We start from the raw sequence: 13698 nt of genomic DNA, 5'->3' as shown, positions 1-13698 counted from the left end.
TGACTTCAAAACTTGGTAACCTTTAAGGCCTAATAGAAGAGGTTGTGAAGCATGTTTCACCTCCATGTGCATTTTGTGTGATTATATCAAACTATGTAAATCATAAATACACTCATGCAGCCTGCCAGAAATATAGGGAAGATTCTCATGCTTATATATATATCTCTCAATATACGGCAGTGGGCGGGTAATAAAAACAGACTGCGGTCTAGTGTCATGCTATGGTTTCCTACCCAACTTTACACCTACAGTACACTGAAACAGGAAATTAAGACGCCTGAGCAAAGAGCAGCATGCGCGCTGTATTCTGAGAGGAGCTGCTCACATAAAGTGCAGCTACAAAACTTTTATCGCATGTGTTTTCAACAGGACATTAAACTAAGGAGTCCCTAAACAACTTGGTAAGTGGTCCTTTCTTAAATGGGTCTTGTTTTATTCGAACTATATGAAGTTGAGGTGTAGTTTGTGTTAATATTTGACATTTTTCAGAAAAGTTGTAAACTGCTGAAAACATGGCGAAAAACCTTAAACATCATACAACTGATTTAGTGTCAGGTTTAAACCATTCCTCTAGTAAACCATATTTGTCTCATGAATGCAACTGTAAGTGTAACTTTGTTGGTATTTTATGAGGTCAATGTTTTCCTGCCTTTTCTGTTTCACTTCACCATCTTCATAGAACAATGTAAAGTAGTAATTAAATGTGTGAGTAAAAGTGTTATGTGTAAAAATGTCCACCTCAGCTTTTCCCTTTGGTTTCTTCAGAAACCTGAACAATACAGAATAATGTAGTCAGCTTCTGGAACCAAACACATTTGTTAAAACTAAAAGCAGAATAAAAGAATGAATAAAATGTTTGTTTCGAAGGTAAGTGTTAGGTAACAGTGGGGAAAAACTGAATGGAAACTTGATTGTGTTGCTACAGATGCAGCGGTGTTTGTGAGAATCAACCTACACTGTCTCACTTTCATGTGACAAAACACTCAATCAGCAAAGATGAACGCGACAGATGGCAACTGCAGTACGCCTTCGGCAGAGTACCAGTACTACTTGTTCCCGGCGGTCTACAGCTTAGCATTGGTTGTAGGTCTACCAGGAAATCTGGCGGCCTTCTTCGTCTTCACCTTCAGGTGCAATCCCCGCACAGGCTTCAGTGTTTACATCAGCAATCTGGCTCTGGCAGACATTGTCATCCTTTGCACTCTGCCCTTTAAGATCCACTACCACCTCCACAGGAACAACTGGGTGTTTGGGGACGCCGCTTGCCGCGTCACCGGGATTCTGTTCTTCGCCAACATCTACATGAGCATCTGTTTCATGACTTGTATCTGTGTGGATCGCTACATGGCCACTGTGCACCCTCACACCTATCTGAGGATGCGGAGCCCCCGGTGCTCTCTGGTTGTGAGTGTGGTGCTCTGGTGTGTAGTTTTAGTGGCTATGCTGATCTTTGTCCTCATGGGACCTCTGGAAACCAACAATGACGAATCGGGAAGCCACAGCTGCTTTGAGAATTTCGCCCAGAAAGAGTGGAGCTCACGCTTGGTGGTGTACAGCATGCTGTGCCTGACCGCTGGCTCCCTGCTGCCCTCCGTGATCATCCTGGTGTGTTACCCGCTGGCTGCGCGGCGCATTTCCATGATACGGACTAAAACAGCCCAAAAAGCCGTGAGGGTCATTTACACCATCCTGGCTATAACGCTGCTCTGCTTCCTGCCCAACCATGTAGTGTACCTGCTGCACCTCCTCCGACGCATGGAGGTCATCCAGAGCTGCTCCTCTGTCAACGCCATCCACAACGCCAGGCGCATCACCATGGCGCTCGTCATCCTCAACACATGCCTGGACCCCGTGCTTTACTACGTCACCACCAGCCACTGCAAATGGAAGCAGTTAAAGATGACATGGCTGTGCAGAAGAGTTGGGAGGAGGAGGGGTGTTTATACCATTGCAGTGAGCTGAAGGGTAACAGCACATGTATACTGTAATTAGATCTCTTTACATGCTTCATTGTTAATGTAACGTCACTATTGCAAAAATGAGACTTTTCTACAAAAGTGTTTATTCGAATTGGCTTTGTACATCAAAAATAAAGGGACCGAATTTGAGGATCTTTTTTTCGCTTAATCTTGTGCAGTTCAGTCTATAAATGAGTCCATGAAAGAGTCTGCAACATCACGGAAAGAGAACAGGCAAGTCAGGGCAGCAGCCTGAATAAGGATCACTATCCCAATAGTAAAAAGGGAGCAATTCAGCCTTAATGTTGTGCTAAAGTATACAGGTAAGAATGTGAAATCCTCTGCACTGAGATGGTGTTTAGCCTCAAAGGAGTGACATTCTTTTTTAGTGGGAATTGTCCTTCAAATGTTCGTAGTTTTGAACAAAAGATATTTCAGCAGAGTCCAGATGGAAGCCCCTTTTTCAGCAGAGTTGAAAGGAAGCTGCCCAGGTCCTCGTCCTGACAAAGAAAACCACGACACAGAGTCAAAGACAAAGCATTGTAGCAAAAGACAAAGCACCATATATTACACTTTAACACGTGTTAACAACATAACACTGATACTGCGAAATTTGGTATCAGTACATAGAGGAATTGCAGAGGACTTACTTAAAGCAATATTCAGTACTACCTGTAAATGTATAATCTGCTTCACTTTAAAGAATACTTTCTTAAATATTAAAGGTGCAGTAGGTAAGACTTATAAAACTAACTTCCTGTCATATTTGCTGAAACTGACCCTATGTTCCAGTAGAACTACATGAAGCAGGTCATTTAAAAAAATATATTTTTCACCCTTTAAATTTCTTTTTACTAATCCTTACAGTTTTTGCAAAGCTTTTTTTAACTACATTTTTTACTTGCATATGTGACAAATATACCTTTGAATCCTTTATTGATTATCAAAATAGTTGCTGTCAATTGATGAATTTGAATGAATTTTCTGTCAATTTCTTTTCTATATAATCTACTAATTGTTTCAGATTTACAATGGAAATAAAAAAAAAAATCTACACAGAATTTCATGATTTGTGGTTTTTATTGACTTGATATCTGCGATAAAAATCCTTGAGATATTAGTTATTCAAGTTTAATTTGAGGTGAGTGTAACTAGCAAAAATCCAAAAAACAGGATGTTTTGTGGCAGACTTTTTGTCCTATTAATAGGAGAAGCACAGATGGGATTAATCAGTCTAGTGCAGACCAGTGCTTTTCCTGCCACAAAAAGCCAACACCCTCTTATTTGTACAGCCATAAAAAAGCTTATGTATTATATAGTGCTGTCAGTTAAACGCTTATTAACGGCTTTAACGCAAACCCATTTTAACGGCGTCAATTTATTTATCGCGAGATTAACGTTCTTTTTGGCCTAGCAAACTTTGTAGTTTTTTTCACATGCTGTTGCAACAACTAGTAATGTTAGAAAAACTACAACACCACACCGGATCTAGCTAGACTGGAAACAAAACAACAGACACGCTGCACACACTTGTTTGGGCTTGCGAGCCGGCCAAAGAGTAGTAGGCTAACGTTATGTTGTGAGTGGATGGCGAGCGCGAGACACCGAAATGGATGCCAATAAGATTCTGAATGGAAAGTTTACTTTTAAAAAAGTTGTCGAGGGGGACAGTAGTTTCACGCATACACAGCCTGTATGACACGGAGAAAGCAGCCCAACTGGAACTGCTGCAAAGTGCTGCAAACGCTGTCTCATTAACCGGTGATCACTGGACGTCAGTGAGTAATCAACATTATTTAGGAGTTACTGCACACTATATTGACTATGTATATCAGCATACGGTTTTAGGACTGTGTTGTTTGTATAATTTTTTTTGACTGTTTTTGTCATTTGGGACATTGTCCACCCCCTTTTCTGTCCAGGAGAATTGTTACATTCCTTATTAGAGAAACATAAAGGTTACAAATGTCTTGCTGTGGCATCCAGTTTTTGGACCATTTTGTTTGTACTGTATAAGCAAAGTGTTAGTGTTACATCTCAGTTAGGTTAGGTACTTGTAGGAATTGTGCAATAATGACAGATTTACACATTTTTCTTTTGTTTACATTAAATAAATAATAAACAATTACAAATCTTAAAGTCAAGTTCATAAAGTAACTTTCTTTGCATTCATTTGATTCCCAATTAAGATTTAATGGTAAGAATGGCTTTCCATTGTTAATATGTACTTAAAAACAGTTCTGAAATGCAAAATAATAGAATTTTATTCATGTCATAAAACGTGATTAATCGTGATTAACTATAGAAATTTGGCGATTAATCGCGATTAAAATTAATCGTTTGACAGCCCTAGTATTAGATGAAATTACTTTAAGAAGAGTAACATATTCATCATAAAAACTGTTACCACAATTGATTACTTAAGTTACTATCGAGGACCTGACTATATCTCCGACACAAGCGCCTGATAATCTAACATACACCATCAAAAAGCAGGGAATTAACTATCAATCGAATCTCTAAGCCACTGTTTTGAGAAGATTAAAGATAGAAAAGATACAAAAAAGAAGCAGAAAAACACATCATCCTCTTTCATTTTCTTGCACTTTGTGCTTTGCACAGAGTACGTGAAGCCACAGAAACTGCTCTCCTTCCATTGCGCAGTGCCTGAAGTTCAACAGGCAAGTTTCCCCACCTTGTACTTTCACCTTATCCTTACCAAAGCCCCTACTCTCAAACTGTCCGCCCACACAAGTGTTGCTTTGGCTGATAGAAAGTCCCCTGAAGACTGAGAGCATGTTAAGATTGTATGACTGACATCCCCTTTGCAGTGCACTTGAAACTGGATTTCACACAAACCAAATGTACTCACGTGCTGTGGCGAAAAAGGATATGAGACAAGGAAATAGCTTGGGCATGGTTTTAATCATAGAAGAGGGACCAAGTGTGCAACATCCAGACAAAAAATTGATTTTTTTGTTGTCTGATGCAAGACAAAAAACACTTGACTGCAGGGCACAAAGGAGGGCTGTACACATAGGAGAGTTTGTCTCCTGAACAGTCAACAAATTGTATATTGTGTGCAGTACCACAGGAGAAAATTCAAGGCCCACTTTTTTTGATCGAGGTCTGTTTCTTAAATCAAGGCCACTTTTTGCTTAACCTCTCTATGTTATGCCTCAGACACATAATACATTAATACAGCGTCCATTACCGATTTTTTATTCAAAATCTGCCTTTTACCACTTTAAAAAAACGCAAAGAGGGTGTCAAAACCAGACCTTTTTATTATTATTATTTTATCATATATATTGTAATAGCCTTATATCTGACCTCTGTGGAACTGTTTAATAGTTTCATTGTGTTTTTATTTCATGCCACCATGCTGGCAAAAGTAATTCCTCTTGTGGATCAATAAAGACCTGAACTGAACTGCTCTCAAAACAGCTGTGATGCACAAGGCATTTCAAAAAAAACATTTCGATGCCATTGTAAAAATAGAAATGTTTTACCTGATAACTCCAGGAAAGCAGCAGGACCTTGGTGCTGGTGTCTTCAGCGGAGGAGGAGACTTTGATGACGATAGACTCCACCATGACTGTGCCGTCGGGGAGGTGCTGGATGGTGTAACCTTTTAACACGCTGAAGCAAAGAAATGCAAAAAAAAATAAATAAAAAAAAATAGATGTTTTCTTAAATGTTACAAATGCACCAAGGAATTAAGGAAATAAGATGCAAAATCGTATATTCTCCGAAAACAGAAATGACACACACGGCGTATCTTAAAGTATATCACAAATATAGTACAATAATTAAAAAGAAACTAGACACTAGACTTATGGGTTAGACTAGACCCTGGGAGAAAATACTATTTTTTAGTAAAATTTTTTTTTAAAAAAGACGGTAGAAAAACTGTGATGTGGTTAACAAAGGGGAGATAGAGAAAGTGGGTGGTGTAGGTGAATTGCTAAATAATGCAGATTAGTAAGTAGACGCAGAAGGTCCAGTGACCCGGCTCTTCCTGCAGCGCTCCCCTCACCTCTTGAGGTGTGTGTAGATTCTGTTGAGTGTGTCGGGGTCGCTGTGTGGGTCCTGGAGCTGCACGCGGCAGGTGAAGCGTAACTGATGTTCGTTGAGGCCCAGCTCCTTCAGGGCCTGCTCCGACGACACCAGCTTCAGACTCTGTGCTCGGGGAAAGACAACCAGGAGTTACGCCGTCATCTGTCGACCGCGGTAACCGGGCAAATGTCACTAGACTGCAGGTGATTCGACGTAAAAGGTCACAAAAGTATTTTTTTAAAAGTCCGAGAGCTTACTACTGCACTGTGCGTGAACTTACATTTTCTTTCATGATCAGGGTTCCGTGCATGGTGCGAGGTTTTTTGGGATCAGGAAGCGGCCCTTCAACACAAGAATGGTTACGAACATAAATGAATAAATAAACAAGTAAATAATCCTATCAAAATATAGGCCTAGAGTCGGGTATGACTGCTGAATTTTCTATACCAGTTATATAACTCCACATAGTTTTAAGGTTCAGCGGACCTGATCTGGCAACCTTCTGTACTACACATTGTCAGCACTGGCAGTAGTAGTAACATTTAAACAACGGCGGATTGAAGAGGTTAGTAATACACTTTACATGTTTCAAATATTGTAGAATTTAAAACATCTTTGCTGGATATAACCAACATTAGTCAACTGATATTATATCTAAATTTGAGGCGTGAGGTGTTGGCTAATTTGTGATAATTGCCCAGACAGACACCGACTTTATAACTATGCCTGCACCCAACTGACACAGAAATTGTACGCAAGTCTGAAAAGACTGTAATAATAATAATAATAATAATAATAATAATAATAATAATAACAACAACAACAATAGGAACAGAATCTTCAGACAAGTCTTGAGATGCTTGATAACTTGACAAAAAGCCGATAAGGAGTATGGGTATTACCATTGTTGTACCGTCCTGATACACAAAGCAACTCACTTTCTCTGATTTTAGACTCCTATCATCTCACATTCATGACATTTATTATTATGACACTTTATTCAGGTCATTATATTTAGGTGGCATGGGACAAAATGACTAGATGTCTAAATCACGCTGAAAAATCCTTAAACCAAAATGTCAGCAACAAGCAGAATTCTAAAACTGAAACTGCGTAGGGCCCCCCCCCTGTACAGTACCTACTGTAAAACCATTGTTACCGAATACAAACTATATCCCTATTCATACTGGATTAGTATTACCAGGGGACCTCATGTGATTTAGAACCCCCCCCCCCCCCCCCACCTGTTTAGTGCGCCGCATTCGCACGGGATAAGCAACGTCTGTACAGTATATTATCACACAGCCTCTGTGTTTGGCGAAATATGGTAGGTCATTTCCGCTGGAATTTTTACTTGACAAATTACAGACATAGCAGATTTGCACGGTATTAAGATCACAGACGACCGCGGCAATTATTACAAATCCCCAAGGTAATAGTGGTCCTGTGCGAATAGGGCTTTATTACTCCTTTGGCTGTGAATCAAACAAACCAATTCCTAAACAACAAAACGTACCTCCGAGAGCCATCTCCCTCTTGAGCAGGTTGAGTGAGATATCCACAGGCACGCTGGGGTTTGTCGTCACAGTCGCTGTCTCTCCGTTGGCTGGCATGTGGCAATCTATGCCTGCCGTGTCAAAACAACAATTACAGGACTGACAATGCCTTCGCCGCCTGCTGTGAGCATGCACATATTTACCTTTTAACAGTCTTGTATAAAGTACTTGAAAGCAATACTTGAGTAAAAGTACAAGTATCTTACCAGAAAATGACTTTGGTAGAAGTTAAAAGTCTCCTTTTGGAATATTACTTGAGTAAAAGTCTTAAAGTTTCTGATATTAAATGTAATTAAGTATTGGAAGTAAAAGTAAATGTAAAAAAAACTTTGATTATGAACATTATGGCCTAAGGTGTGTAATGTTATCTTCATCACCACGGTGGTCATCATCTGTTACCATGGCGGCAGAGCCTGCACCAGGTGCTTCCATGACACTATCAGTCATTATGCTTCCTCCTCTTCTATTTTAGTTTTGGCCTATGGTTGTTGTTTTTTTGCCGCTTGGCAACATACAGGCATTAGGGCACCAACTGGAATGGAGGGTGCAGTATCTTGGCAATATAGGAGCACTGATTTGCCGAACCTGCTTTTTTACAGCGTAACAAATTTCTTCTGATTTTATCTTGTAGTAATGAGTAACTAAGATGCTTAGGGGAAATGTAGTGGAGTAAAAGTATACATTTTATTTAGGAAATGTAGTGGAGTAAAAGTAAAAGTTTCCAGAAATATAAATAACGAAGTAAAGTACAGATACGTGAAAATTCTACTTAAGTACAGTAGTGAAGTATTTGTACTTTGTTACATTACAACGCTGCCTTTCAATGAGCCTGAACATGATTGATGTGGCTGGGAATGCACTTACTGAACTCCTGTTCAATCTTGCCCTTGAGGAACTCCATTTTCACTGCCTCGCCGTGCACCAGCAGCATGTTGCGAGGCTCCGCCATGCGGATGAGCTGCATGATGCCCTTAGCATCTGCATGGGCACTGAAGGACATGTACTCCACCTGTAGCTTCACATCCAACTGTAGGAATCACAGCAACAGTAAGTCATTCGCTATGCCAGTGTTGTGTTTCACATGGATCACAATTTTTGCTTATTATTCTCGCTTAGAGTTAGGTGAGAAGATCAATATCACTCTAAAAATCTGTTTCATTAGATATGAAGCTAAAGCCAGGAGATGGTTAGCTTAGCTTAGCATAAAGACTGGAAGCAGGGGGAAACAGCTAGCACGGCTCTGTCAAAAGCTCACTAATTAGCATGTTATAACTTGTTTGTTTAATCTGTACACAAACGTGCAAAGGTGACATGTTGTGGTTTTATAGAGAGTTATGAACAAGAAATAAACCCACACATAACCATGTTAGTTAGTTCACTTTAAAGGTGCAGGTAGGCAGATTTTGTTTCCCTTTATGCTATGCTATGCTTATGCTAAGCTAAGCATCTTCTTCTTTGATCTTCTCATTTATGATATAAATCCCACCAAGAAAGCTAAAAAAGCATATTTCCCAAAAGTTTTTTAGGCACCTCTGCATTAGCAGACTGAAGTCACAAGCAAGATGAGAGAAATGAGGGATAACATGATGAAGTGACTTTATCTGCAGAGCTGAATGAAAAAAACCTCAAGCCATTAAATACAGTAGGATGTCATAACTGACACAGATGAAGGGTAAATTAAAAACTCTTACGGTTGATCTCCCTTCCATCTCTAGTTTCCTCTGCCCATTCAGGATCTTGTGACCGATTGTTCCTTGTACACAATATCCAGGCATGATTACCTAAAAAAGAGGTAGAACTAGTTGTTTATTAAGTATTGTTATTTTAAAAAAAACATCTTTCATTTTCTATTTTCTTAGGAGACTCACCATGTTCTTCTCATTGCCAGCCCATTTCTTGAAGATCTGCAAAGACTGACCAGCATGCAGCATACCTGGTGTTGCAAACACCACCTGAAAGTGTACATATTGTTGTAGTTCATTGCCATCTGAATGTTCATCCTAAACTAAATCCTAGTACATAGGGCTGGGAAACATTTAGATATTATATCGACATTGATATATGAGGCTAGATATTGTGATATGACACAAAAGTTTGGTGTTTTCCTGGTTTCAAATGCTACATTAGTACAGTACAGTGATGTCATTTCCTGAACTTACCAGACTTATTAGTTGTTTTATTATTTGCCTTTACCCACTTAGTCATTGTATCCACATTACTGGTGATTATTTATCAAAACTCTCATTGTGTAAACATTCTGTGAAAGCACCAATAGTCAGCCCTGGAAATCCAGAGTTCTTGCGAGAGCACAATTTGAATTTGCTCAGCGAGTCACTCTGGCATCGAGTAATGATGCTCATTATCTATGCCCTTGTAGCCGAGCTGCACCAATCACATCGGTGTATGTGATATAGGCAGGCCAGAGGCGAGCTAAACAGATGACAGTTTAATCTACCAGTTAGCTCCGCTGGTAGCTAAGCGTATGGGGCTCTGGATACGTCACCCCGTGTATTGTTGTGATTGGTCGTAGTGTTATCCAATCGCGTGCAGTGAGATTTTCAAACGCATGCTTGGTGCTGCCCCTCGACTTGGGCCATTTTCATTACTCAATGCCAGACCCTTAATCTTTCGGATTTGGGTCTGGATTTCCAGGCTACCAATGGTCAACCCTACAATATCACCGCAATATCGACATTGAGGTATTTGGTCAAAAATATTGTGATTTTTGATTGTTTTTTTTTTTTCCATATCGCCCAGCTCTAGTTTCAGTGACATAAAACGTCAGTGGAAGAATGGTCAAAGTCAGTCACACTTGGACACTTTAAAAGAAAGTTACAAAGAAACAAACTTACCATGGGTCCAGGGTTATCGGCGTAGGAGCGATCAAAGGCCTTGATGTGCTTAAATTCAAACATGTTTCTCTGTACAAAGGTTTTTCGAATCTTCTGGTTGGTCCATGTTATGAACAGCTTGTAATAATGATTAGCTTTCTCCGTCAGCCCAGTGGAGAAGTAGATTGGGGCTTTTAGATTCATTCTCTCCCTGGTTGGGGGAAGGAGGTAATTGGAGTGTCAGTGAGCCGCCACTTTATATGAAAAAGTTCATATACCACCATTATTCTATCAAGCCTGATAAAATAAATACAGCTAATTGAGGGAGCTGCCTTTTTCTTTTTAGTCCAGTCATCTTGGGACATTTGTGTTTAGTAATTACGTGCAATTACTCCATATTGACAGGACCTTCTATATAACTGGAACACCAACAATTATGAACCACAGAAATGGCCTTTATCTGACATCAGTCAGCCAGGGAACAATGGTTATCTCCACACATCACTTTCTCTACCATCTTTGCGCTCTTATTTCTAGTTTTGACAGAGATGTATTTACATTCACAAACCTATGCCGATGTTTAAGAAAATATAAGAAAGCGTATGTGAATTTTGCTTCTAGGGTTTTTTTTAATAAATGGAAGAACAAACCTACCAAAATGTTTCCAACAGGATGCAGAGCTCTTGTGCTCTTCCGAGGGCGAAAACGGGAATGAGAACCTAAAAAGATAACAACACAAAACCAAAATCGCATTGAATTTGTAAAATCGGAATTTTCTTTCCATGATGCAATATAAAAAGGACAGAAAACAAAAACCTACACCCCCAAAATACAGAATTCCACTAACTCTAAAGCTTACCTTTCCTCCTCTTTCTATGCTTTCGTGCACTTTCTTCAAAAAGTCCCTCTCTCTGCATCTCTTCGAGTCACGGATGGTGGTGGCATATGTAGACTCTGAGATGAGAATGTCTGGACGGCACTTATCGATCCATGCAGCACTGCAAATATACAAACACGAAGATGAGGGGACTGCGCAGTGTGTAGACATAAACTCTAGCATATAATGAATACATTAAGCAAAGGCCACTTACCCTAAATGCCTGTCTGGTGTCATGTTATAGTCTCCCTAAAAAAAAAGAAAAGACAATATTCTGAGACCTTGGCCATCAAATTCACTGACTGTGATACGGTGCAGACTTGTTTACACTCACCGTGTAGACCACAGACTCTGATCCCACTTTGATCTGCACCATGGCAGCTCCCAGGACATGGCCTGCATAGTACGCCTTGATCTCCAGCTCGTCATCCACCTGCCAGCAGCACAACAGAAACAGCTTGATATGCCATCAAAAGAGACGAGCAGCTGGTGCAGAAATGATTAATAGATGGATAGCATCAAAAATGATCTGAGCACTGCACCTGGACAGTTTGGTGGAGGTTCAAAGGCACCACTTTCTTCATGCAGTCCTTGATCATCTGCGAGGTGAAGAAGTTGGTTTCTCCCTTTTTGTCGACGGTGATCTTCCGGAAGTCCTCCAGCAAAATGGGACAGATTGCCTTTGTGGGATGGGTCATGTAGATGGGTCCGTCGTAGCCCACCATCTCACTCATGAAGGGCAGAGCGCCGCAGTGGTCCAAGTGGAAATGGCTGAGAAATGAACAGGTAACTATGTAAGAAACAACACTGGATTGTTGTATATATGCTGTGAGTATTATAGGACAACAAACCTGATGATCACACAGTCCAGAAACTCTGTCAGACGCCCGTTCTGGGTTATATAGGAAAAGTCTGGGAAACGCCTCTGCAATGACAATACAGACTTGCATTCAATTGGGATTATACTGTCAGTTATCTTCTTCACAAGGGGTCCAAAACATATTAAACTTACAATATGTTTTAAAAGCAGATGTTGAGGGCAATGCATTCAAAACAAGACTGTTGCATGGACTTAGCTAGTCAATGAGGATGCAGTTAAAAAGTAGGGAAGAGTAGTCTTTAAAAAGTCATACAATTGTGAAATTTCTTTGAATGTCTTGTTTTGTCCAACCAATCGTAATCTTTAGATGTAATTTGAAAGTAATGGCATTGCTTAGCCAGACCAACAACACCCCTGTATTACAGCAACCACCTGGTGATGAAACTGCAGGTATCAACTTTGTAGTCAACAAAATAGAAAGAGGAGAGACGGGTGAATGTACAGCTTGCATATTGAGTAATAGTATGAGTCTGTTATAATTAAATCAGCATGCCACAATTTTCATGTAAGGCAGCTCGGACACAGCAGTCTTTGTCATTATTATGATTTGTGGCAGTGATGAAAATAAGTTTTAACGTTGTTATTCTGTCTTCCTTCAGTTTTATGCGTAACATGTTGTTTGGTATATGCTAGGTCTTTTGGGTTTTGTTCCCCTTCAATTCTATGGGAATATTTGGACAGGTGTGCTATGTGTCACACTGTTATCTTACACAGTTGCTATTTTTTCTTTTTGAAAAATAAGCTTCTTTACTTACATCGTCATTGTATCCCATGTGCATCCCACAGTCAAGCATTATGTTTTTGCCCCCAATAGAGACGAGGATGCAGCTGCGGCCGACGTCCTGTCCAGCACCTTGGAGAGAGAACAGTAAAGTTAAGAGACGGCTTTAAAAACAAACGCACAGTAAATGCCAGTTAGTTAAACCAGTTATGACCATTTAGTTAGCTTCTCCAGCTAACAATGGCTACTGACAATAAAGGGTGACACTTACAAGGTGGTTTTGACCACCTTAACAGAAAATACACATGGTAGTGCTACCCAAAGAGAGCCAAACATTTAGCGAATAGATAACGGCAAAGTTATACACATGTATTGTTGACGGAACTAGCGTAGCAGATGCTAGCTAGCTACCGTAGCGTTACTCACCCAGTGGTGTTACTTTTATTTCAGGCATGTTTTTTCAGCCTGTTTTTGAAGGTAGATGAATGGCACCTAGTTAATTCAGGAGGCCGGTCAGTTTCCGATGAATAACACTTCGTTTACAAAGAAATGTTTATTGTCTAACTTGTATACATGTGGGTCATTTCGAGTTCCGACGTCTCTTTTACCAGTGTCAAGCTACACACAGTAAAACGTCAACACTTCCGGGCGGCGCATTCGAAATAAAACCCATTTTTGCAATCCATGTCACAAGACTTTGTTGAGGGTAATGTGCTTTGTTGTTGTTTGTTTGACCACATATCTGGAACAAACTCCCACATAAATTAAGCTTTAGAATTTGCAGGACAATATCAAACAAGTCAATATAGCCTACTG

The 13698-nt window shown here is 40.0% G+C and overlaps 2 protein-coding genes across 2 annotated transcripts; one reads left to right on the top strand and one right to left on the bottom strand.

Moving 5' to 3' along the window:
• Nucleotides 1–195: 195 nt before the first annotated feature.
• On the top strand, nt 196–2180 carry LOC116043711 (lysophosphatidic acid receptor 6). The gene is made up of 2 exons (XM_031290581.1): nt 196–401; nt 926–2180. Exon 2 carries the CDS (start codon nt 997–999, stop codon nt 1960–1962), a length of 966 nt encoding a protein of 321 aa, XP_031146441.1. The 5' UTR covers nt 196–401; nt 926–996; the 3' UTR covers nt 1963–2180.
• Nucleotides 2043–13535, bottom strand: ints11 (integrator complex subunit 11). The gene is made up of 17 exons (XM_031290580.2): nt 13309–13535; nt 12917–13014; nt 12133–12206; nt 11824–12052; nt 11616–11714; nt 11496–11530; nt 11264–11402; nt 11059–11123; nt 10426–10615; nt 9442–9525; nt 9265–9354; nt 8438–8600; nt 7534–7644; nt 6298–6359; nt 5998–6140; nt 5471–5600; nt 2043–2458 (listed from the first exon to the last, which is right to left on the bottom strand). Exons 1-17 carry the CDS (start codon nt 13334–13336, stop codon nt 2393–2395), a joined length of 1806 nt encoding a protein of 601 aa, XP_031146440.1. The 5' UTR covers nt 13337–13535; the 3' UTR covers nt 2043–2392.
• Nucleotides 13536–13698: the final 163 nt, after the last annotated feature.

Source organism: Sander lucioperca, chromosome 12 (genome assembly GCF_008315115.2).
Source record: "Sander lucioperca isolate FBNREF2018 chromosome 12, SLUC_FBN_1.2, whole genome shotgun sequence".
Lineage (NCBI taxonomy): Eukaryota > Metazoa > Chordata > Actinopteri > Perciformes > Percidae > Sander > Sander lucioperca.
Note: the sequence above shows the minus strand (reverse complement) of the source record. Positions and strands in the feature narration are given on the sequence as shown.

Excerpts from the sequence above, each read along its gene's own strand:
- LOC116043711 (XM_031290581.1), top strand. The coding sequence starts at position 997 with ATGAACGCGACAGATGGCAACTGCAGTACGCCTTCGGCAGAGTACCAG.
- ints11 (XM_031290580.2), bottom strand. The coding sequence starts at position 13,336 with ATGCCTGAAATAAAAGTAACACCACTGG. Across the intron at positions 13,015-13,308 it reads AATAAAAGTAACACCACTGG|GTGCTGGACAGGACGTCGGC; the intron begins GTGAGTAACGCT and ends TCTCTCTCCAAG. Across the intron at positions 9,355-9,441 it reads CTGGCAATGAGAAGAACATG|GTAATCATGCCTGGATATTG; the intron begins GTGAGTCTCCTA and ends CCTCTTTTTTAG.